Source organism: Pelmatolapia mariae, linkage group LG8, assembly GCF_036321145.2.
Source record: "Pelmatolapia mariae isolate MD_Pm_ZW linkage group LG8, Pm_UMD_F_2, whole genome shotgun sequence".
Taxonomy (NCBI): Eukaryota; Metazoa; Chordata; class Actinopteri; order Cichliformes; family Cichlidae; genus Pelmatolapia; species Pelmatolapia mariae.
The window spans coordinates 18,130,394-18,157,725 of record NC_086234.1 but is presented as its reverse complement, the minus strand read 5'-3'; the positions used below and the strand labels follow the sequence as shown (position 1 = coordinate 18,157,725).

The following is a 27,332-nucleotide window of genomic DNA, read 5'->3' as shown; positions in this document are numbered from 1 at the left end:
AGTCTGCTTACTAAGAATCTGATGACCATTTGTTTTACAAACCAATACACTCAGGCATATACAGATACAAATATTTCAACGCTTTGTGAATATAAAGTATCAATAAAATGCAAGAGGGAATTCAGCTAGATTTTTTGTTTTGGGTTAAAATTGTGGAAATCAATCGTTTTGTGGTATTCTTGGTGTTGCAATATTCATCATAACCTGATTGCTCCTGGTTCTATATAGTGCCGTATAACTCTGCTGTTCGTGCAGCTATGCAGCACAGTCATTACATCTTGTGACTCCCATGGGATGGCTACACATAACCACTACAATTTCACAACACAGTTTGAAACCGACAGTTGGTAACCATGAGTAGAAAGAACAGCCAATTCATTAGATAACATTTTTATTTCTTAGCATGTGGCCCCTGCACCAGCTTCACTGCCTTCATTTTCCAAGCAGCAGTAGTGCAAATGTTATGCAGTAATCTTGTTCCACTACACAAGTTTTCTTTTAAGAGGTTCAACAAGCTTTGGTTTTTATAGCTACTTTCTCCCGGTAACAAATTTCACTCAAAATGAGGCTGCTTTGAGTTAAAAGTGATAGAAATGAGTACTGAACCTAGACAGCATATAAGACAGACGTAGCTTCCGGGTTGGAAAAATTAAGGCACTGCAGAAGTGTCTTAAATCTGCTTTCTGTCTACAGGCTACTAGATAGGTGACTGTGACTGCAAAAAAGACTTACAGTCCCATAGTAGTTTATTTTTTAAAATATTGTTTTAATTTTGTTTTGTAAATTTTCATTATATGTTGTTTTTTTAATGGAGAGTTGTCTGTGGTATGAATCCACACACTGAATATTTCTTATCAAACATAACTCATTAGCCAATGAGTGCACAGTTTCACAGTCAGACATATTCCTCACTAGTAGTTTTTTTCTCTTTAGCAAGCCAGATGGCAACGGAAGAAACACTCACCTCAAGGCTTCAAAAACACGACCTCAGAATCCAGTGGGTACCATCATGGTAACTACATCCATCTTTTATGCTGTCCCTGATGTTGACACAGACAATGGCTAGCTATTTGCTACTTGACATCAGCAAATTGAGTTGCTGCTTTCCGAAGCATTTAGCGAAATAAAACAGTGTGTCATATTGTTAACTATAGTAAAAGCCCCTCCAAAGAACTTTAGTAAGTGAAAATTTAGTATCTGTCAGTTAGTTTGCCTGAATTAATGGGTGTTTGCCTCTGTTCAATGCACACATACCAGTATATGGATGTAGGTTGCTAACAAAGCCAGCTAGCATTAGCTGATAACTTAGCAGACTGGCTCTTCGTTCAAATATGGTCACTTCGAGGTAAAAAAAACAACAACAACAGGCATGTGACTAAAATGCTTCAAAATGGCGCTTCACAACCAGGTTTCTAAATATCTGGGTTTTTTTCTTCCAAACAGTCCATAGTTGAGGTATAAAATATTACAGGTAGTAAGTAATACACTTTATTGCCCAAAATTTCGCCTTCACACGTATAACTTGAGTGATAATTCCATAGCATTTAATATGATGTTGGCCCACCCTTTGAAGCTATAACAGCTTCAACTTTTCTAGGAAGGCTTTCCACAAGGTTTAGGAGTGTGTTTATGGGAGTTTTTGACGATTCTTTCAGAATTGCATTTTTTAGGTCAGATGCGAAGGCCTTGTTCACAGTCTCCACTCTGATTTATCCCAAAGGTGTTCTATTGGGTTGATCAGGACTCTGTGCAAGCCAGTCAAGTTCTTCGACACCATACTCACTCGTCCATGTCTTTATAGACATTCCTGTTCCTCTCCTTTGGAACAGGAAGGGATATGTTGGTATCCAGTGTCAGGAATATTATAAGTTACAGTTATCTGATATCAAGCTGGGAAGATAGCACTTAGATTACATCCCCAATCTTAAATATCATGACACAATTACTGCTGACCTCATATTTATCGATTGCCATTATGTGACTGTTTCTCAAAGTAAAAGTCACTGACTTAAACAGAAACTTCTTGTAAATGCTGGCACTGATATACACCATGTCCTTCCAGTCATAAATTTAATGTTAGTCTCCAGTTTCTTGGACGGCTTTGGATTTCACTGTGTTCTCACTTCATATCAAATTATATCAATCACTTTATTGTGGTATCCTGTTTCCGACAGGCTGATAAACAGTGTTAACTGTGACAGTCGGTGCAAAATGTCACTCTATCAGTCATATTCAGCCGGTGTTCACAAACACCCACATTTGATCAGAAATCTTAAACAGACACACAAGTGGTGTTACTTTTTCATTTATTTTAAGTTAATTTCAATGATTTTAAGCAATTTTAATGTCTCTGAAAAAGCATCTCATGACTTTTAGTTTGTTATTCATTCAAGCTGCTATGAAGATTGAGATTCACATTAGATCGCATTGACATTCATACATTATAAGTCTCAATAGTAGAAATATGTTCAATTATGACACTTTATTGATATGTTTCTATTTTTTCTTCAAAATATAAAAAGATAGATCATGAACATTCCATTGAAATATACTTTATACAGTTCTTGATGAGTTGTTCTTTGTTTTACAACATTTCAAAAATAAAATCCGGCATAAGTCACAACCAGATAATCCAGTGACCACCTCTTCGCCCCATTCACTCTCCTACTTAGACCGCAGTACAATGGACTAGTACTTAAGTCTGTTTTAGACAGTTTGATAGCTTCTAAAATGAATATGTCTTCATCTTTGGATGCATAATGATACTATGTACTGTTAGTTCAACGTATATTGGGTATGCCTTTGTTTTAATCATTATATTTCTAATTAAAATAAGATATATGATATATGTTAGAAAAATGTAGTTAGTATGATAACATTGATAACAACTCTGTTATTATTAATTTGTAAAATAAAATATTTTTCAATTAGTGTGATTGCTAAGTTACTCTATGGAAAACCATAAAGCCACTACACATTGCAATCATCTAAACTGATGACAGAATATCTGTGTCTCAGGGAGCATACAGTAAGTGTCTATCAGTGGCATTCGTGGTGCAGATTGCATACCGTGTCCTCAACTTAAAAAAGAAAAACAGAAAAACATATTAAACATAAACGAGCATATAAAGAAAATGGTTACCATTGAGTATGTGTCATCCAAGGACCACATGACACTTTCCCAACACCTGCAGATGACATGCCCACATACATAATAGTCATTGTCACAACAGTTGCACCTCCTTACCATGTAAAGCAAATTTGTTCTTTTGGTTACGGTGAGTGTTTCTACATGAAATTTATAACATTTTAACAGATTGTAAAAATAAAACAGACTTAGCACTCTCAACATTGTAACTCATTCTCTTCAAACGTGTCTAAATCAAATGGCAGTATTATGCATTGGAAAAGGAAAGACATCTTTTTCAGCCTGGCATTGGCAGAGCAGCCACAACGTAGAGAATGAAGGAAATAAAGACTGTAACCATGAAAAATAAAAAGTGGAAAAGACACTACTTGGCCATAAAAACAAAAACAGCTGGGTGAAGCACAAGGTTTTTGCAAGTGTGCGCACCATTGCAAGAAGTTTACCTCTGAAATATTCATAAACATCTTTGTGACCATCAAAGCCATAGTAGCTTAATGCCTTCCAAAATGGGAACTGAAATTGTGAGTTTTAAAAAGATACGGGACCAAAAAAGAAATTCCATGGACCATTTAATGCAAATAGACAAAAGTTCTAGACCCTGTAAAACCAGTGTAGACTCGACAGAATTTTTGAAGGACTTCTACAGTCTACATCACACCACTGAGTGTCATATTCTGGTGAGCCTCCAACTGCAATGTACTAGGAATGGACAAAGAACCGTGCAGCTGCCTGAGCTAAGCCCTGGACCAGCAGGGCCTGAAACTCACTTGGAATACCAAGACAAGGATGAGGGGCTTAGAGAGCACTCAACAGTGACATTATTTTTTACTTATTACATCATTATCAATCTCCCCTTGGTGGACACTGGTATTTCTCACCCTTTCGTTCCCACTTTCTGACATCATTTTGGAAGCTCTGGGTCTTTTTGATTGGTACTCACATGACTGTGCTGTTTGCTGTAATAAGCTGCCAACTAGCCAGCTGGATGACGATAACCATGGTAAGTGACGAATGCAAAGACCTGACCATCTAAAAAAACGAAGACGAGCTACCTCTACACACTCATGCTGACACTGCGAGTGTGAGTAGTTTTCAGTTGCCTCTTGGAGGAAGACGTTTCTGCTCTACAACACGGCACAGTGTTTATAGTTATCAGGACTGGATTCATGACAAACAATGAGAGGAGGCTAAGGGAATATGTCAAGACTCTGTTCCCCCCCTTGAGAGATTATCAAGTCATAATGCATGCGTTTTTACACATCACTGTGAGGTGTTCACATTATCGTCGTCTATATACTAGGATTTTTTTTTATCTTAGAAAGAAAATAGCAAAACACCAACGTCCAAGCACATCATTGACACACCTGAGTCCTTAAAACCACACAAATTTTGGAATGGCAGTTGGTTCCATGCAAACCTGATATCTCCGACTATTTGCCAATATAGTATCTTTCGTACTGTTATTGGTCTTTATTGGATAACCTACACATCTACTCCCATGTTTCTATGAATGGAACAGAATTGCCTATCCTAGCAAAATCCTGCCATGGGACATCCAAGGCCTTTATAAATCTCTAACACTGAGATTTTAAAGATACTCCAAGGACTCAAGGTTCTCCATTTGACCTGCTACAATCTTGTGACAACTACTGTATTATTGCCAAAGAAAAAAGCAAACTATGAGTAGTATTCAAGCTGTCAAAGTTGTGGTATGGAGTGCTGCTGTTTTAGAACTGCTGCTGCTCTTGCTGCTGCTGCTACGTAAGTTGTGCAAATGAATCAAGGAGGAAAACATGGACCTAACAAAAAACCAAAGAACATCCCAGGAAAGAAAGCCTTTGCGCAGGTGCTATAGGCAAAGTCTTGAACGACCACTGTTGACTTAGAAGAGTTAAAAAATATACTGCTCAGTGCATTAGAAAATAAAACAGTGACAGAAAAGGTCAAAAACACTGGAATGACGAATGTAGGGCAGTAGTAGCAGAGAGATTTCATCAAACAAAACATAGTTCAGGGTGTACTTTGCAAACATACATGTTTCAATATTCACATTTTTTTAACTTTTCAAAACAAAATATAGCTCTTCTCTTTCATTATAATCTTTTTTAAAACATTAATTGCATATAACATTTTTTTAATTAATTTTATATATTTTTTTTTGTATCTCTAGCACCCTTGTCTTCAACTAAGGGCTTGCAGAAAAGACAGTCATGCAAAGTAGTCATGCTGGTAAACAAAGTTACAAAAATGCATTATCTTTTTTCTCCATTTGTTTATCTCATCGTCCATCCTCCATCATCCCTATGTCTTTGTAGGTGCAGTCTGTCATTGCTCATTGTCTTTCAGAAAACATTTTCTCAGTGCTTGTGGGGTAAACAGCTGTGCACACCCCTCATAACAGATTATTTTCTCTCCGTATTTTTATAGGACTTTGACTCCATTTCTTGATGCCAAATACTCAAATCACATTTGCATCTGACTCTATTTTTTTCTGTCATTCTGGACTTTTTTTCTGCTCAGAAATCTCCTCCAAAGTAATGGAGAGTTGTGGATTTGTTTATCAAAATATAGATTTGTTCTCTTTGTACACTTCCGCGTTTGCTCTACTCTTGGTCCACGTCTTCTGGTTTAACTCTTCGCGTAAGGGTCCCCGAAATGGGCCATCTTTATCTTGACACCGACTTGCCCGTGAAATCGTTCACATCAAGGGCAAGGGAGAGATGGGGCAGTATGAGTCCAGGGAGTGCTGTGCCTTGACTGGCAGTGACGGCTTTTGTGTTGAGGGAGAATATTTATCTGATTGGTCCCTTTCAAACATTGAAATTACAACCACTGGAAAGTGAATTAAAAACAGTTCTTGTAGTGGTATGGTCTTATTTGTCATTCAGGAAGGCTGCTATCCCTTGAACGATGAGGACTTCACCTCTCTTTACTCCCCATGGCTGAATGCTGAGTCAGTCAGACATGGGAAAATATTCTATATGTGCAAATCAGGATAGGGATAGTGGCAGTTAAATAAGTAAGTTCTATTGGGCAATGAATTGTAGGGCAAGTATAAAACTCAACCTTAATGGAATATTTCCTCAATCTACAATACATTAAAGAAGGTCATTCAGCAAGTGCATGCTACAGGACCTCTGGGCAAGCCCATGTCGGTACATGAGAGATAAAGACAAGTCTTTTCTCACTATTTTGTTGCAGTGACTGTTTCAGGTGAGTATAAATGTACAGTAAATGCCATATGTGACATGTTTGAGCAGATGCTACATGTGCTTTGTTTACATGTGCTTCACACTTGGTATAGTTTGTAGTTTTTTTTATATCAGTGCTGTGAGGAGGGCAGTGTTTCAGTCAGATAAAAGTTAATGGAAGACATAGATTCAGTGGCAAACATACTATACACGTGCTAAGCTTGAACAAGGGACCATATGGGTGTAATATATATATGTATACATATATACATATCAATATATATATATGCACATAGGGTCCCCCAAATGGGCCATATATATGTATATATATTTATGAATATATATATAAAATATATATGTGTGAATGCCAGGTGTTTTAATGAGTAAGACCAATCCTTTGTCTCTCGTGTACTCGTTTTTTGTTCTTGTTTTTTTAACTGGAAAAGGAACCCAAGAGGAAAATGACATCTAAAAGATCCCTTGAATGCATAAATTCCTCTCTCTGTGAACGGTTGATGAGTTAAGTCAAGTTATTTCCCAGCCAACAAATGCTACAATATGTTAGCAGAGATGCTACATTGTTCATTCAGTCCCGTTGAAGACGTGTTTTTTTTTGTTTGTTTGTTTTGTTTTTTCAGAAACTCAAAGTTGCTCAGTTGTTCAGTACTGTAGACAGCACTGAGTTGGTCTTCATACAAGATGGCGAGTATTAGTGTCAGAGAGATGTCATCTGGAATGTGAACTAAGGAGTCCTTTTTTCTCCCAAAAGTGTGTAAGTGCAATGCTCAGTCAGTTTGCCAAAGGAAAGGAAAAGAAAAGGTCAGTCAGACAGCTGTCAAAAGTGTGGTCGGAGTTCCGAGAGGCTGCTTTGGTAACAATGTGAGGAGCAGACCATATGATTTTTTAATTCATGATTAACCTCTGGTCTCTCTTGTCACCCCAAAGATCTCCTTTAAACTGTCCATCCGTGTCACACCTGTCGTTATGTGGCTCCCGCCGCAAATTTGTGTTTACCGGTTATGGACTCTTCATTAGAGAGAGGGCGAATGCTAGAAACTTAACACTGTAAAGAAAAGAACAGAAAGCCATTAATATCAGGTCCACAGAGTTTGTGAAATAGCATGCACAGTAAAACGTTATAAACAAACTGATTAATTTATAAAAGTGCTTAACTGATATAAACCAGTCTTAGTTGTAAAGTCATTGTTTTTCTTGTTCTCATATTCTGAATGTCAATAATAGGGACTTTTGTAATCCAGGTTATTAATTCTATTAATATTATGTAGAATAGGAAAATAATCAAGGATTGCTATTACCTGTAAACTGCAGGTTAACAGTGTCAGAATGAGGTTCACACATTTAAACTGTAATGACATCTACAACAAGCTACAAAAAAAACAGTCTGTCTCATAGATATGTACAGACAGTAACTTTGCATATAACTTAAGTTCTGCAACTCTGCACATAAAAAAATGAGTGTAGATGCTGCTATTTTTAGAACATTCCTGTGAAGTCCCATTCTGACAAATTGCATTCTGCATTTGTGATGTTAGCCGGATCTCCTCCGTTGTGTCAAAGGAACAGGGACAATGTCGCAAGGAGCCAAATATGGCAAACAGGATGGGTGGTGAGCGAAGACTGTGTCATTGCGGCACGCGCCACAGTTCTCTAGCAGTCACTGAATATATTACTCTGGGGTCTATGGTGATGCACAGATGCACAGATGCACAGATGCAGAGTGCAAGTACAAAGTGGACGTATAGGAAGCAAACTAAAATGACAGCATTGCTGGGTGTGGTCCAGAGCTGCACAAGGAGATAAACTTAGTGAGGATAGATTTTGCTTATTATGGGCAAAGTTGCTGTACTTTTTTGTAATCACACATTTATAATTTATACTCAAGTATCGGTGACGATAAAAATGACAGCTGACATTATTAAAAAAACAAACAATAGACTGAATGAAACTTGCTGCCAGCCAACTGACCAACTCAGTGAACATAGCAGTCATTGTTACATGAGTGAGTTATGCACAGAACATTTCAAAGCACAGAACATTTCAAAGTGAGCAGGATTAGGGAGACTCTAATCAGTTCTTCACTAGTCTGTGTAAGTGCGTGTGTGCAAACATTTTCATTTGAATGACATGTATACTTCACGGAAAAAGACATTTTTGACATTTTGACACATGGACACATAGAAACATACTGAATGCCATTCATGGAGGTTTTCACATCCACAAAAGTATTATTGGACTTTAGACTGTGAGATTGTGGCATTACTCCCAGACACAGTTTCAGGGGTTTAACACCTACCCTTAAGCTACACTTGAAAACACAGGTACTAATTCCAGAAAATGCTTGCCAACAACACCCCACTATGAAGTTCATTCATTTAACAATTCTAGCAAATTTTGTGATGCCATTAAACATCTTTCAAGAGATAAAACACTTCTGTTGTGGTCACACCAGCAAACATTGATATACAATACAATTATCCATTGTTGAACCTGTATAAGCTCTTCCTGTGTGTCCGTCATCTCTTCATTTGACTTCCTTCTTCTATCAGTATCCAGTAGAAAGGTGCCAGACAAAAAAAACCCAAACAAACCAAAAAAACACAGCACAGTTCATAACTAGCAAAAGTCACTTTTGTAGTAAATGTAGCTTACAAGCTTACAATTACTGCTCAGTACATCTTAATTTAACCAAGACATTAAGTGAAGTCACTGAACTCTGTTAATATCAATAAAGTATTTTTGTTGTTTTTTTAAGATGTATTAAATGCAGACATATAACCATTACTGTATATGGCTCTCTCCTATTGTCAAGTGAGAATTCCTGTGTATGAATATAAATACATTAGCCACTATTGGACAGTAAAACAATATTATTTGTCTGGTCATAAATTATACTTTAATATCTTTTCCCTCAATTTAGTACAGTTATGTTTGCAGACATCTTCCACAGCCTTAGACTCATACTTTGTGTATTGCCCAAAAATACACAAAAACACAAAATACACAGTGCACAAAGTTGAAGGAGGATGAGATTCGTCGTTATTGCTTTGTTTTCTTTTTTTTTCATTTTGATAGATATCGCAATAATATTGTTATTGTGACAAATCTGACATTGTGACAGCCTCATTTAGGATCTGATGTTTTGGGGACAAAATATGCAGTTCTGACTGTGTCTTTGTCTTATTCACTCATTTCCACACAACATAGCTACGCAGCCATAAACATGGAATAAGTAAAATAAAACAACAAGAAATATCTTTAACATTACACAAATAACAAATACAGGTGTCTTTGACATTATTCCTATGTTCTTATATTGCTCCAGCACTTTACAAATGTAAATATTACTGCCTGATTTGTTTAAAGGGTGGTGTATGCATTATTTTAATCTGTACATTAGTTATAAATCTGATCCCTAGGGCAAATTCAAGGAACAGTTTACCTAATTTTTCCCCTGTTGGGGATTGACATCGTTTGTTTTATTCTGCTATTTCCAAGACTTTGAGATTTTATTCACTCATCATCCACTTAATGGCCACTACAAGTTAGTCTAACTATCTTGTTATGCACAATAGTGGCACACACAGGCGTTTAACTGAATTCACAGTTTCACTTCCACCCTTCTCAAAGCACAAAGTTCAGCTTCATTCTCTTCCTTTCTAGAAGGTTTTTACAGTACAGTTCTGCATATTTTCCCACAAAGCTGCACATTTATCAAACGTTTTTTGATACATTAGTCGTGATCACTGAAATATTCATACTCATTGTACGTTTATATCGATTAACATAAAGCACATGTAGTCAAATCAGTTCTTATCAAAGCAAATACCGAACTTACACTCTGAACCTTCTTTCAAGCCATCATTACAGGTCACTGGATAATTACATAGATTAAAAAAAACCTAATCATGTGATAACAGTAAAGCAAAAGATAATAAAAAAAATATGCAAACATACGTATGTATTTATAACTGGAAACCAAGTTTGTGCATGGGACTTTTAGGATTTTTAGGGAAAGCCAAACATCACTTTACATGCATATGAGATCAGAATCAGTGGTTATGGAATTTCTTGCCCTCCCCTCATATGGTATACATACATAGGTTGTGGCTTTAATGTATATGTAGATACAGATATGTACATATTTAGTAAAAACCACTGACCTACTAAGCATTACATCAAAGGTCTAGCTAGTTAAATTTAACTTTAAGTTAAGCCTACAGGGGCCTCATAGAGGCACTTACAACATACTGCCTGTTTCGTTTACTTAAACAATGGGTGCTTCGGAGGATTCTAGGTTATTTGCATTTGCCACAACTACTTGTTTCTCTTTTTACTCAACATATAGTCAGTCGATTCAGAGGCAATACAAACTGAATATAAACAAATACAGTACTCTTGTATTGTTAATATTAGGATAAAGTTGTGTGAGGTGTGGTACTCCCCTCATTCGCTGTTAATCAGTTAAAGCATTCAAGCAAAACAATCCCCTGCAGACATTGTAAATGATGGATGGACATGTTCTTTTACTGTAACACAAATTTACATTCTACACAAAGTTGCATAACATCTGAAGTCAAAGCATCTGCAAACTATAACATCCACAATGGGGATGTTATAGATTGCGTAGACATTCTATGATAATACAGTGCAGTAAGTGGGCACAAAAAAGGTTTAATGAGCACTGAGAAGCGATGTGAGCAAACCTTATAGTCCAAAAGATTTGCTTGTGTGGACTAAGAACATCTTTGAGCATGTGATCTAGACCAATCAGTGATTCATTTCACTTCACAAAAGACTTCTCTGCAGGACAAATTAATTGAAAAACCTATCCCAGAGTTTTCCTATCTTAACTGTACAAGTTCAGTTTGACATTTTACATCAAGTATCTATCAAAAATGCTTTCATTCACAGGAGAACTAAATCTTGGCATGCGGTTTCAGATATTTTCAGACAACACTAAAATGTTGTAATTTTCTGACATCATAATCATGAAGTGAGTCAACCTAACACTACTTTGGTCTGAAAATATATGCGATGGCCTTCAAAACCAGCAACGGATGAAGCCAGGCAAGCATTACTTCTTACAGTGCCTGAATGTTAAAATCTACCCTAAGACAGACACTAAAACATCATTGGACAACAGATTCAAGCAAAACATTCAAGTGATGTCACAGCTTTCATGTAAACACTGCATATCTAGGTTCACAAATATATGGGGTCTGGAAGCATGTGGATAGTAAGACTTCAAAACAAGTATGGAAATACTTTCCTTTTACAATTGTCTGTAAAAACTAGTTCTGAAGCATTTTGATTTTTTATTTTTTCGCTCTCTTCAGTCTATGTTCCTGTTGGTTAAGAATCCTATGAACAATTTACAACATTGTATTCTTTTAATAGTTATTTTAGACAACCAGTGGCATTAAAATGTCATTTCTTGCCATGAAATACACAGTATTCATGAAAAAAATACAAAATCATTAAAAAACTAAAGCGATTTAAAATGACAGCCTGGACATCAAAAAGTCTATATACTGGCTTGAAATAAAAAAAAGAAAAATGGCTCGTCATCTGAATAACTTTTGTACATTTACAGCTGGTACAGCTAAATCAATGATAATGAGGAGATTGCCTGCTAAGTCTGTGCGTGTTTTAGATTAAAAATATATCTGTGTATTTACATATGTATGTGCACAGCATGTTTTCCAGCATTAAAGTAATGTTGCATGTTTATTGCATTCGTGAATGTGTCACTATTTTTAAATCGTTTTTTTGTTGTTTTTTTTGCTTTTGATTGAGATTGCTGAAGGTAAAATTATAGCGACAGCCCACCTAAACATGATGGTTTATTTGAAATTATTAAAGAAAATGTCAAAAAACCCTTCAAAGCATAAATGGTGAGGAAGAAATTAATTAGATTTAGAAAAAAGGAAGAGGCAAGTTTGATTAGGTGGTCCAAGGTTTTCATTGTATACTCGTTTTGTAATATTATCTGTTTCTGATGCCGACACACAAGCTTCAAGAGTGAGTAAATTAACAATGATTGTTAGTAAAGTGCTTGCATTTGATTTAACTGTATAGTTAATTAAGTAGTAATCCATATCTGACATTGTACATTTGTTCTAATTTTCTTGTTTATAAATACTTTGCATTTAAATTTCTATAAAACGTTTTAGACCTACAAGTGCATATTTCATTTATATCACTGTCCTGATTATACTTCAAAGGCCAACTCAGTCATTTGCTACCATAAAACAGAAGATTTTGCTCCTTTGCCAAAGGCCAATAACCAGTTAGCATGTGTTGAGTTAAGCTGTCCCACATACAGAAGCAAAGTTAACAATTATATATAGTTATTTGAATGGTAAAATTTCTCACATATTGCCTTTTACTATAATATCTTATCAAAAAGCTTAAAAAAAGACCTTGTGGATGTCTGCCTTACTGGTATAAGGATTTGGCTGACATGTGGGTAGATTTAAGGTTTAGATTTTGCTGTTACGTGGCGATTATGTGACAGTGCATTTGAAGGAATATTACAACGCAATGCAAAATGATCCAGTGGAACAATAAAATTATTGGGGAAATAAATTATCTTCTACAGGGAAGTAAATATGGAAAGCAATAAAATCGGATTTTTAAGCTTTTTTTTTCTTAAGTTAATCATAAGCTTCTTAATGCAATTTTCTCTCAAATCATTTAAAGTGTCTAATGAAACAATACTTTTCTTTGTGACTGAGTATTGGCCTTTGTATATGAGACATCTAGAATAACAACAATAGCAAGTGGATCAAGTGAATGTGCAAGCATCTAACAAAGGATTAGACAACAAGACAATGATCGTAAGTATTGGCTCCTAACAGCAATATAATATAAGAACTATTATTTTCAAGAGACATGTTCAGCCTCAGAATTAGATAGCTCTTTTGGTACAATAAAACACGTATTACTTTCATTTGTTTCTGATTTTGTTGACATCCCCTAACTTTGCTGTGTAAACTATCAGCATAAAGTGCCCAATGGCGTCACAATAAGATGCAAAATGAATTGAGTGTTAATTGAGTCTTACACAGGATTAGTTGTTTTTTTCCTCATTGTGGATTGCTTACGCTGCACTGTGTTCACTCGCTATATATTTATTATATTATCTATATATTTTTCTTTGTCTTTGGCTAACTAAACCAAATTACACACTATGGACAAAAGTACTAAGCCACTTACATGTAACACTTACTGGAGCTGCTTGACTATGACTTGACCATTTTTGTCTTGATGTTAATACCAGAGGAGCTTTGGAGGTTATTGACCTTTATGTGTGGCCCTGCTTTGTGACCATACGCAATACCACATTACAACAAAACAACTTACAGTTGATTATGGACTATCTTGGAGAGAAGACCTTTCACTGACTGACTTATTGCAAAGGTGGCATCCAATTACAGTATAACAGTTACATTTTTTAGAAGTGGAAAAAGTCTCTTGAAAGAGAGGTAAAATGTCTTATAAATTGTTTAAAAAATGTGAAGGATTTTATCCAGCTGTGGCAATGGGACACCTGAAACACCTGAATTCAAAGATTAAGAGATGTGGCTCAGTAATTTTGTTCATATCATGTATCTTGTTCCATGATTATTTCACTGTATGAGTGTTAGGAGTCTAAGTTAGTTTGGTCCAGAATGCGCAAAAATATTCATCTGAAAATGTAACTGAGCACATTTTTATAATACCTTCTTGATGCATGGCACTATTTTATTCACTAAGCAGTCCCAATCAGTTTTACATTACTTGTAATTATTTAAATAACCACGTATCTTTAAAGCTAAATTTTGCATTTAACTCCACCTAACATGCTTCATAAACCATTTGATTCACAAGACAAGATCTCATTCTTTCTACATTCGAGTTCATTGTATGTTATTGCTATTGTATTTGCATGGCGTACAATGCAAATGGAGGCTTCAACGTAATTGGTCCATGGCTAATCTGCTGCATCTCTTATCAGCCAATCATTAACACAATTTCTGCTACAAAATGGAGGGGATGGGGGAACGACAGCGCCGCAGAGGTCCTGGAGCCTCATAGGTCTCAAAAGGCGGGCTAGTAATAGGAGCGAGTCGCAGTGCTGACCCAGTCATTCCCGATATGTTATTAAGACTGCGAGATTTTTCGTAGCCGGTTGCTTTAAGACAATAAATATAATAATAAATCAGTTTAATAAATTGTTTGTATTTTTTTTTATGTCATGTGCGAATAAATGGAAAGAAAATCAGTGAAATGTTTACAGATAATATGAAAAATTCCCATATGCAGAATGTTTTTTTATGAAGGTTTCATAGTTTTGAAACATGAACATGAGGTTGAAGATGTTAAAAGTAGGAATTAAAAAAGAAGAATCACAAAAGTGAAGAGAAAAGAAAATGAAGGATATTAAATGAAAATCATAAAGACATATAAAGGACAGACAGACAGAGACAAGACAGACAAGACAAGAAAAGAAAATGCGAGTTATGATATGCCTTTTTTTTCCTCAAAAAACATAAACGCAAAAGATTTGTAGATATTAAAAAATTTAACACCAATAAACAGGCCATTGCATAAATTACCCAACACCTTGTGAACGGTAACGTCCGATGTTCAGGTAATTTGGACAACTATTTGGCCGAAAACGCACAATTTACACAACAGCAAATACTCTGATATCACTGATACATTGTAGTTGACCACATGAAGTTTATGTGGAATCATTAATTGCCTTGCATTATGCTTTGTCAGCAGCCCATTTTGTATTTATTTGGTATGAACTTCAAATGGCCAAAACAAAAATGTCCTCTCAGCCACATTTAAATCACTTTGTACCCTCAGTAATCACATCCTGTTGTGAGTGACTATTGAGTCACTTTCTATTTTGATTACAGTGGGAAATGTTCCATTACAAAGAAGTTCATTTAAAACTCTTTCCAGCTACAAAAGGACCTTTAAATTATAATGCATGGCACTTTGCATTTAGCTTAACAAATAACCAATTTATCTAAGAATAAGCACACTGGACTATGTTTCCTTTCCCACTGTATTTTTGGTCCAAAACACTTCATGCATATATTGAGCCCTCCTTATAGGAAGCAGCCAAAAACAGGATGTGTTGTGCTCACAGTGTTGTTGCATCAGCTGTAGTGAAAGGCCCCATTGTTAGATAGCAGCTATCTGTTCTAACAATGACTGACTGACTTATAGTGAGTGGAGTTTTATACATTTACTAGCAAAGTGCTCATGTTAGCTGAAATGAATGTAATGCTCTAACACTGTGATGCTGGAGCAGAGTTTGTGGTTTTTGCACACTTAAGTTATGTATGTAAATTTTTGTCAAACTCCATCCACCATAAGGCCGCAGTCAGACAACAAAGAACACACACTGATCCAGTGTGACACCCTTTGTTTCTTCCTGTTGCAATGGAAAAATATGACAACATTCAGGGTCAAAGTGGCCGATTCTACCACTCTAGATAACCAACCTTAAATCAAAGTATTTCTTTTTTTTTTACTCAAACACTTTCGTCAGATGGTAGCTCAGTGACATATTAATGATGCATATTTGCATCATTAATATGTCACTGTACTGGTCATCTTTGGCGTAACATACCACAAACACTTTTGAAAAGCTGCCTGGCAAATCTGATGCTGCTTCATTCTCAAGTTAAGTTAGAGGAACGTTTTTCTCATACCACGCAAATGCATCAAGACAAACTGTCAGTTTTCATCAAGTGGCAGCCATGTATAGAAAGACTGCTGACTGAGTACAACACGGGAGGAGAAAAAATAAACAAACCTGCTTTGTTGTTGGAACTGAACAACGCTTGATAGTGTACTTTCAGAGTGAGAGTTGAAGATCAAAACTCAAACATCTCTGCTTATTTATTCTTAATATTGTTTAACAGTTAAAATAGTCAAATTGAAATAATCTGAAGGTGCCTTTCCTATAGCTAACAAACAAAGATCTTTATATGACATAATGTATGCTTGAAATCCAACATGATTTTAAGTTTACTGTTCAGACTCACACGTAAGAAAATATGTTTTCTTTTCTTTAAAAAGGGAAACAGAATAGTCATAATCGTGAAGATTTACAAAAATAGTAAAGGCTGAATATTAGACAACTACTAATTTGGATTAATGCTCTGCAGACCTGAAGATATGACGTATGATTTATGGGGGTTCACAAAAAATAATCCTTTATAAGAACTTTTGACAAAAGTCGATTCTTTGATTTCAGTCACAAATTCCTTCCAGTATTTTCTATATATTGTTAAAGATCACCATGCAGCATGCTAAGTGTTCCACTCTGCTCACGTAATAGCTATGTTGTATATACACTCACTCACTTTATTAAGTACACCTTTTCAGCTGTTAAATATGGCAAGCATCTAACTAGCCAACCACATGTCAGCAAATCAGTTTATTTAGGCTTTTAGGATATGGTTGTTGGTGCCAGTGACTTAGCACCAAGCTGGTCTGATTTCAGAAAGTGCTATACTGGGATTTTCCCGCACAAACACCTCTAGAGTTTATGGAGAACAGTCCAAAAGAGCAAAAATATCTATTGAGCTGCATGTCTCTGGGTGAAAATGCCTTGTTGATGCCAGAGGACAATGATCAGACTGCTTCATGATGACAATAAACACTTGCTACAACTGAGGTATGCAGAAGAGCATCTCTGAAAGCAGATGTACTGCAGTGGCAGAAGAATAAAACGGGTGCCATTCCCGTCAGCTAAGAACTGGAAACTGAGGATATGATTGCCACAGGCTCACTAAAACTGGACAACAGGATATTGGAAAAACATTGTCTGACCTGAGTCTCGATTCCATTCGGATGACAGGGTCACAATTTGGTGTAAACTGCATGAACCTATGAATGGTTCAAGCTGCTGGTTGTGTAATGGTGCTGGGGATATTTAGTTATCCATCCCTTTATGAACATGGTCAGAAGTGTACCAATATTCTGATGGCTGCTTCCAGCAGGATAAAGCACAATGTCACAAATCTCAAATAATCTCAAAGTGTTTTCTTCAGCATCACAATGAGCACCTTTGGGATGTTGTAGAAAAGGAGATGTTCACCATAGATGCGCAAGAGAAATATCCAGCAACTGTGTTATCCTATCATAAAATCATCATCATCAAAATCGACCAGCAAGGGGTCAAACCCGGTATTAGCAAGATGCACCTAATAAAGTGGCCCGTGAGTGTATATTGAAATAAAGTTGGTAATGGTGGTCTTCTTAATTTCTGGCTTTAATATGATCTCATTGACATTTAATAAACTGATTCCTTCAATCAAGCTTTTTAATGTGATTCGTAACACTTGCCGAATGACATATCAGTAAAAATGGAAATTGAGAGACAGAAAAGCAGTTCCCATTTTTTGATTATATGAAAGGTGAAAGTGATAGAGAGCGGTGAGATCAGGTGGTAACATGGTTGTGATGGTTGTTTAGCTGACATTAGTTTGCTTTTGTCACATACAGACTTTGTTTAAAAAAATCCAAGAAGAAGAAATATTGTGAAATGAAAATAAAATAAGTTAATCATGTCTCGGCCACTGCAGTCTCTCACAGTCTGCTCGCCTCCTCTCTGGGCTATCTGCTGCATTTACAACAACAATCATCTGTGGTTTTGTGCTCTGGGATTCTCTATCAAGGGAAACGGTGAGTCTGGCTGTCACTGTATTCAGTGATGACACAATTCCTGCCCAAAGTCACACTTAATTTACACTATAGAGGGAGTATGTACCTACCTAGAGTCAGACTTTAGTTACACTTGCACTGCAGTGGCGGCCTGGGGATGGGATGGAGAATGAGTGTTAATCACACAAGGAGAAGGCTATGTCGAGGGAAGACACAGAGGAACAGAGACAGCACTGCAAATATTGTTGCCAGACTGTTTACCAAGCACATAATCATGTGAAATTAAGACTAAAAAAATAGCCTTAAAAAAACACACTGTACAGTACACACAGAGTGTACTGTATGCATGTATGAAGGCAATAACCTGTTTTCGATCACTGTTTATAGCTTCATTGACTGTTTAATTCTTTTCTAAGAATGGCCACATGCACACTGGTTCATTCTTACATGGTATAAAGATCATATGATCTCCTGTTACCAATAATGAAATGTACTGATTTGGTCATGACCATTACTGAAGCCTCAATATGTGCATACACTACATACAGTTCCTACTATATCTTCTAGAGAAGATATAACATCCAGCTGTATCCTACATCCTCTAGTTTGTAGCATGTAGGTCAGACCTATGCAGTTCATGTCGAACCCAATTAATATTTTATGTCCCTGCTTCTTGTACATATATGTGAATATACGCTGTGCATATATGTGTATCGGTAAAAATCTGGCTCAGAGAGAATATTTGCAGAGCATGATGGGGGAAACACAGTAAGACACACACAGTGGTACTGTTACAAATATCAGATCATGCATGGCAATGTAGAGCGAGTTTTACATACTGTGTCAACCGTAAAGAGAACACATGAGAGGACTGACAAGTGTTACCACATAAAACACACTTTCACAGGGGTTATAGGAAAAGGCTTTTAGGAGTTACTTTTAGAGATAGCGTGTAGCTCTGGTAATGGCCGCGAGCACAGACAGAAACAACAGACAGGTCTGTGGTGGCTTGAAAAATATTTCTGCCAACAGTTAACTTTAATCTAGAGATGGACCGATGCGATATTAAGTATCGGTATCGGTCCGATACTGACCTAAATTACTGGATCGGATATCGGCGAGAAATTAAAAAATGTAATCCGATCCATTAAATATCAAAAAAGCACCTCACAAAACTTGCGACACGACGTAACTCGGCTCATAACCGTAGCACGTCGAAGCAGTGTGCTCACGTGATAGAGAGCTGTGTTTATTTGTAGCCTCGCTAGCAATCCAGCATTTCATCTCCGAGGAAGTTATCCCAGAGAGAAGTAAAGCAAGTGTGTAAGTTCATCTCTGAATGTTTGTAAAGCGTACCTACGTTAAGCTTAACAACCGATATATGGAGCCTCTTCTCTCTCCCTCTCTTGCTGCTACTTCAATCGTGAAACTGCTTAATGATCAGCTGATCGGCTTTTCTGTCGTGAGTCCTTCTCTCTTCTTTGTTTTTGGCCCACTTTGCACCAGAAAGAGGAAACCAGCGGCTGAACAACAGCAGCACGTTTAACCTTGATAAGCTGTTGTTAGAATTTATTTAATATTACTTTCTAGACCAGGATCCTTTTCTACGTAGCTGACGGCTGGTAACTGTGCAGGGGCGGATCTAGCAAAGTTTAGCCAGGGGGGCCGATAGGGCATTAACAGGGAAAAGGGGGCACAAAGACATACTTATCTTTCTTATTCTCATTTAAAATGTCTAGCTTTTAATAAATAATTATCTGAATCTTACATCCAAAGTTTTAATCTGATGTAAAATGTATAGAAGTCCATTACTGTATATAGTAACTGTTAAGTCTAATATACCCTAGTAAGCTATAGTACTTTTTCCTTTGGGAAGGCACCATCTGTGCAGTCTGCAATTCTGTAGAAGAAAGATGTTGCATATATTTAATTATTCTTGAAAAATAATTTATTTCTGTGCATTTTTTTCACACTGCATCAAATTAAAGTTGATTACGTCGATTAAGCATCATGAGGTGGAGGGTGGGGGTGGTTCCCTTTTTTTTTTTTTTTGCTGGGAGTTTGCAACCCTATTAGTTAGGTTGCTTAATATTTCTGCTAAGTACTCTTTAAAATACCAGAATAGGAAGGATGGAGTAGGTTTAAGTTTATTAGATTGATCAGTATTGCTGAACTATGAAATATTTTGGGTGCAGTGTATTTTTTACATACAGGTATAACAGAATAGCTTTAGTGTTGTTGTTTATTTAAACTTGAGTATGAACTTATACAAAATGCAGCAAGATATTAAAAAAAAAACAGTTTTATTGATTAAAAAACACACTATATTGGATTAATATCGGTATCGGCAGATATCCAAATTTATGATATCGGTATCGGACATAAAAAAGTGGTATCGTGCCATCTCTACTTTAATCTGTGTCAAAATTAACAATATCAAACAATGGGGTAAAAAAGGAGCAGATGAAATGTCAATGAAGAGCATTTTTTTCCTGTAAACCTCAGCATCATATCTATTTAAAGTCTCTAAATAAATTATATACTTATCCTTCCATGAAAATGCTGCAGATTTACTGCACATAGTATGGATTTGCTAATAAGTATTAAAAAATCTAACACCAACTACCCAACACCTTGTGAACGGTAACGTCCGATGTTCAGGTAATTTGGACAACTATTTGGCCGAAAACGCACAATTTACGCAACAGCAAATACTCTGATATCACTGATACATTGTAGTTGACCACATGAAGTTTATGTGGAATCATTAATTGCCTTGCATTATGCTTTGTTAGCAGCCCATTTTGTATTTACTTGGTATGAACTTCAAATGGCCAAAACAAAAATGTCCTCTCAGCCACATTTAAATCACTTTGTACTCTCAGTAATCACATCCTGTTGTGAGTGACTATTGAGTCATTTTCTACTTTGATCACAGTGGGAAATGTTCCATTACAAAGAAGTTCATTTAAAACTCTTTCCAGCTACAAAAGGACCTTTAAATTATAATGCATGGCACTTTGCATTTAGCTTAACAAATAACCAATTCATCTAAGAATGAGCACACTGGACTATGTTTCCTTTCCCACTGTATTTTTGGTCCAAAACACTTCATGCATATATTGAGCCCTCCTTATAGGAAGCAGCCACAAACAAGGATGTGTTGTGCTCACAGTGTTGTTGCATCAGCTGTAGTGAAAGGCCCCATTGTTAGATAGCAGCTATCTGTTTTAACAATGACTGACTGACTTATAGTGGGTGGAGTTTTATACATTTACTAGCAAAGTGCTCATGTTAGCTGAAATGAATGTAATTTTGTAATTTAGGATTTGCTAATAAGTAGTGAACGTTTTGGCCAAATATGCTCTTGAGAATGCCTTTAACCAGCGAGATTTGCACCACTTTTCTGTTAATTCGTTCCGCTGTTTTGTTGGCAGTTTTGTTTGTCACTCCGATTCAGAAAAGACAGATCGCAGGTGATGGTGAAACTCAAAGGGGATCACAGCAAGAACACGAGGGAAGTCACAAAACACAAAACAACAAAAAGAACTTGTACAAAACACAATATCAAGAGAAAAACAAAACAAAATACAGAATACAGCAAAATATAATTAAAATTAACATAAACCAACTCAATCCACACACATACACCTCGAAACAATAAAGCATTCAAATAAATACTTCTTTTTTTTTTTTTTTACAAAACTGCTGGATAACACATCACAGTAATACTTAATAAAAGACGCACACAGCATGTTAGAAACACAGAACAGAACAAAAAAGAAGTCATATACATATATAGAGGAAAAAGTGTGGAGAAGAAGAGAGACAGAGGAAGAGAGAGACAGAAGCCAATATAAACTCCTTGAAGAAAGTCTGGAGGAGTGATTTGGAGTGAGCAATCAGAGGGGGGTGATTGACCGTTTGACCTTAGTGAGCCATGCATACAGCACTGGGTGCGTAGGAAGTCAAATGGCCAACAATCCAACAAAAGAATCTGAGAAGCTAAGAAAATAAGTTGGCAAAAACACCTTATGCATATATCTACAAAATAAATCACAAATAAAGCACACAAGAATGATTTTTAGTCAGCGTGGAGGAAATCCCTCTTTAAAAACAAGTGGAGAGCAGGGACTATCATAACTGTCATAAACCCAGTGCTTTTTGTTCATTTAATTGATATTCAAAACTTCTGATTCACAAATGTAACAGATTAGTCATATAAGTTTGAATGTTCCTATATAGCTATCTTTTTTTCCCCCCAATAGGAAAGAGGTAGACATCACCTTGGCCAGGTCACTTGTCTAACACGGGGCTTATAGACATGGAATCTTGTTATCAGATACTAGAGAATCAGGTGTCAGAGAAAGTAAGAAACAGATCAAATTTATTTGGTATTTACTGTAAGCACTTAGTACAGTCTCTTCCCTCAGTGCACAAGGCTCAACATTAAAATACACACTAAAACAATAAAGACTTTTATACATCGCTTACCTACAAATTACAAGCTCTAAGCAGCATCCTAATAACCCAAGCACTTGTTTTGCTCAATGGACTCCTGATTTGTTTTAAAGAGGGATCTTTGTAGCACCTAGATTTTATATTACATATAGAAAACCATTAAAAACTGCTGCGATGTCAGCAACCTCTAACTGAAAGGCTCGGACAGCTCGAGGCTCGCTTACCTTAGACAGCATGAAGCCGCTTTTTCGGTCAACTCTGTCATAGCATTTGTCTTTCTGTCTGGTCGGTAAGTGTTTCAGTCACCAAGTGCAGCTTATGTTCCTTCTGATTTCTCCACAGTACTCATACAAAAGGTCCTAATCTTTGGACTACACTAGGCACTGAAAGCACAGTTATACGGTCAGGGGATAGTATTTCAGATCCATTACACGCTTATTTTGTAAATTAGCACTCTGGTATTATAACTGATTTATAGGTCGATTTTTTGTTTGTTTGTTTTTTGATTAACACATTCTTTAAAATGTTTGGTAGTGTTAAGCGTGCCATGTTTCACAAAGTGATATCCCCTGACACAGATGGCTCCAGTGACCCCAGTTACCTTGGGCCTTGGAAAGGTGATATCCAGCACTGCAATCACAATGTGTATCAGTGCAGACCAGCTGATTAGAAATGGTGCATATGTACATGTAATTTTGCAAATCCTTGTGGCCACATCATGGCGTAGCAGGGACAAATGCCACTGTTAGTGCATACAACCAGTGTACATGTACATATTATATAAACAGGTGTAAATAGAAAGGTGTTGTTTATAGTCAAACATTTTTTTTTAAATTGCAGTGTGCACTTCTGTTTACCAAGGTGGAGGTCCGTGGGGTAGGGAGTAAAACACAATAGGAAGGGAAAAAACTAAATTAAGCCACACACGACAAACACAAACACAACACTCAGACGGCATTGAGAGGACAGAGACACAGTGTATAACATGTAAGAATGAAAAAAGCGCACATACACACGCGTGATATGACACAACCTGAAGAGAGAGACAACAACAACACAGAGGCACATCAGACAACAACATGACCCGCTGTTCCCATTGGTTCTTCTTCAGTGTCTTGCTTTATTAGTTATTGACACAGGACACAACAACGGGGTTATTTTTCATTTGAGCTTCTGGGTGTTATTTGCACATGTGCATACCCGCATGGATGCGCTCTTGCACTCTCATGACTGTATGCAGGTTTTAAGCTCTCACACAGACAAACAAGTAATTACTGAGTGTATATCACAGCGAAATTTTCACATTTTCTCTCCAGATTTTTTCTTTTCTTTTCTTTTTTTTTTTACATCTTGTACAGTGTTCATTGAGATTGTCATTCACAAACTTATAATAATAAGTACAACATTGGGCTGAGGTTAGGACTCATTGGATGAAATACCTCAGAAATCACAAGGTGAGCCCCGAAATACCCTTTGCAACCCAAACCTCAACATTCACATTGAAGTGCTACCTAACCTGAGCTCAAATGTTTGCATCTGAATGCTTAAAACCGGTAGCACACTTTCCACACGTTCAGGCACAGATCAGTCTTCTTACAGGTGACACAAAGGACAAACTCCATTGAACATTTAGACACAACACTGTGAAAACATTTGGTGTATCTGCATATCTTTTGAGGTCATGCGTAGCATGTGCAGCTGCATCTGTGTTAAAGTGGGCACTACACTGCTGTTTGTGCAATTAAAAAACATCCTACCTCTAGGACAGCCAGATTAAAAATTTCTGGATGTTTCCAGGATACAAGCTCCTTTATTAAAAAATTTTTTTGTTCTTTTTTAGTGTTACCTCTGGTCTATGGTTTGATCCAGGAAGATGTGGAGTTTGCATTGAGGTCCTGCTGTAACAGAGACCCCTCCATCTTATACCAATCCTCAGTCAGAGGGGAGTCTGGGCTGGGTGCCAGGGCTGCTGCCTCTAGTTTGTTGTCAACAGGGGGGTGTCGAAAGTTTGGAGGGAGTGTGGGGGAGTGTTTCAGTGCAGGTTGGTGGCAGTGGTGGTAGTTGGATTGCAGTAGTAAATGAGGTGTTGGGTTTTCATGAGCATGAAGATAATGGACATGGGGCAACGAAAAGGGAAGGCGTTATGGTGGAGCACAAAGGAAAAGAAGGGGTGAAATGAGGGCGTGGGTTTCAAAAGGGAAAGAGCGGGGACGGGAGGGTAGATGTGGGGCAAGTTTGGGAGGGTAAGTGGTCAAGGGGTTGAGGGAAAAGTAAATAAAAGGACAACACAAGGCAGGAGAGAGAGAACGAGAGAAACAGACAGGGAGAAACAGAAGTGACGAGAAGTAAATTAATGCATGGTCAACTGTCTGAGTCCAGAAGACAGAGAAAGACAGAGATCGTTTTTGAGCATGAATGAATGTGACATCATGAGACACAGAACAAAGTTCACAGACACCGTGGAAAGATGGAAGACATGAACGGCTGAGGCATTGTGAAGAGAAAGGAAAAGGAGAGAGGTAGAGGGACAGAGATTCTTGTCTGACAGAAGAAATAAAATGTGATACCAAGCGGTGATGGAAACACAGACAACATGAATGTGAAGAGATGGAAACAAACAGAGCAGAGCAGAAGAACTTGGTGTGTATGCATGTGTGGTAAATGACGACTGTAGATGTGTGGATGTTTTGTTGCTAGCTGTGACTGAAGTCTCCTAACTCAGTTTATAGTGTGCTGTCCCATCCAGCGCATCTTTCCTGCATGTTTGAATGTGACATTCAAAACGTATAGTGACCTATATGTAGTTTATCTGCATTGGCTGCCTCTGCACTTATATAATATATAATGTATGTTTACATCATACTGTGCCAAACATCTTGCTGTGTGGATCTGTTTACATAAGATGTGCATGTTTTGCATATCCGTCTCCTGGTGTGAAACATACCTTTCCGCACATTCCCATCTGTGGCACGGAATTCCCTGGTATTAAGAAGGAAGCAGGCTCTGTCCTGCTGGTAGCGTTCCCGAGTGGGGCCTCGCCCAATAGGACTCCTCTCATCCGGGCTCAGCACCTGGTCGATGGTGGGGCAGTCCTCATTAGCCAAGGCGGCTGAGGCTGCGTCACCATTCTGCTTAGAATCTAGTTGAGGCAAAGGAAAGTGAATAACACGCAAAGAAGAATCATTGTGTTACAAAATTAAACATCTTGTTTGTGTACTCAAAAAACAATTTCATATCTAATGCCTCTTTTCTGCCTACTCGGCTGTACTTGACTCGACTCTGCTCTACTCGGTCACAACTGGGGTAAGGTCGTTATAGTAAGGCGACCTGAAAGTCCTGTGACATCATTTGTATGTGACTAAGACACAAAACAACAATGAATGACATTGAGGTGATGGTTTAAGCACAGTGTTGGTTTGTTTGTAACCATTTCTCTTGTTCAAAAATGCTCTGTTTGATTTTTGTGAAGGAGCCGCTCTCATGACCCAGCCTGAGCCGTCACTACCTGGCCAATCAGTGGCATGCAGGCTGTCGACGTCACATTTTAAGCTTGATGAAGCTCGCTTGGAACCCTGGCTAACAAAGTACTTGGTACCAGGTAATACTACCTAATGGAAAACCCTAAAAAGCGAGTAGAGTCCAATCGAAAGAGAGGCTTTAATGTTGGCAGATGGCTTTCCTTCCTTAAACGTGGTTCTGCCAGAGGTTTCTTCTTGTTAAAAAAGGTTTTTCCTTCCCACTGTCACCAAGTGTTTGCTCATAAGGGGTCATCTGATTGTTGGGGTCATTTCTAACATTATAGGGTCTTTACGTTACAATATAAAGTGCCGTGAGGCAACTGTTCTTGTTAATTGGCATTAATAAAATTAAATTAATGTGTACTACTTTAGTGTAGGAAAATAAAGCATGTTCTGGTCAACCCTTCTGTTTGTAAGGGGAAGCCAACCAGAAGAAAATTTCTTGTTCTACGCAGTGAATGAGCTGAGGGCCGCACCAAGATTAATATGAATGATATGGAACTATGAGTCATGCAAAGATATGTTAGTAGACAAGCTTTGCATATAAAAATGTGTCTTATTTAAAATAAAATAAAACAGTAAATAAGGAATATATATTTTGAGTAGGTATGATTATTCATAAACCATGAAATCAGAGGACCGCCACATGAAATTTTTACTTGATTGTACTTTCCAAGTCTGGAGTCTGCTATCAAAAGTTTGACTGATACAACTTGCTAATAAAAACAAGGAAAAAAAGAAAGAAAAGAAGAAAGAAAAGACACCGCCCACAAATACCTGGAAAAAAGCCAAGCAGACAAGATGTAGTAAAAGCACTGAAGAAACCAATGTTTTCTGACTCACTAATGATCAGGCCATTGGAGTAATGCATTTAAGGTGCATTATTGTGGCATATGACTGACGCCTGATGCGGAAGCATGTAAAAAGCGCACCAAGAGCCAAATTACCTCGCCTCCTGATTTCACTGCTAATGCCAGAGAGATAATATGTGGGCTGACTTTCCTCAATTCGGGAAGTCAGCTCAAAATTGAGATGCATTAAGCTGTTTTAAAAGATAATTGAGGTCATTTTCCTTCCATAATGTTTGTTTTTCCCCCCCCTGACAGATGGAGGCCTTAAGGCAACTGTGAACCTACCAGTTGATCATAAATTACATATGAGTTGTGATGGGCCAGCAATTTCTCCAGGGTGGCTCAAGAATCAGCTATGCATCTCTTCTTGATGGCACTTTTTTCTCTTGACACTTTGGTACTCTTCATTCTCAGTTAAAAGTCTAAAATCCTTTTCTACGCCTCAAACTACCATGAGCAAACTGTC

The 27,332-nt window shown here is 37.2% G+C and overlaps 1 protein-coding gene across 9 annotated transcripts in view; it reads right to left on the bottom strand.

Annotated features, from left to right (window-relative positions):
* Positions 1 to 2,295: 2,295 nt before the first annotated feature.
* Positions 2,296 to 27,332, bottom strand: part of kcnc3b (potassium voltage-gated channel, Shaw-related subfamily, member 3b) — a 55,801-nt gene continuing 30,764 nt past the window's right edge. For 2 of the 9 annotated variants that reach the window (XM_063481344.1, XM_063481351.1), the window contains exons 4-6: positions 25,442 to 25,636; positions 23,510 to 23,530; positions 9,184 to 14,536 (exon numbers count right to left, since the gene is read on the bottom strand). In XM_063481344.1, coding sequence (XP_063337414.1) covers positions 14,382 to 14,536; positions 23,510 to 23,530; positions 25,442 to 25,636 — 371 coding nt within the window. In that variant the 3' untranslated portion in view covers positions 9,184 to 14,381. Of the gene's footprint in view, positions 7,403 to 9,183; positions 14,537 to 18,146; positions 18,188 to 23,509; positions 23,531 to 24,343; positions 24,473 to 25,441; positions 25,637 to 27,332 lie in introns of those variants that run through there. The other 7 variants (XR_010094547.1, XM_063481346.1, XM_063481349.1 and 4 more) reach the window with 7 other exon arrangements.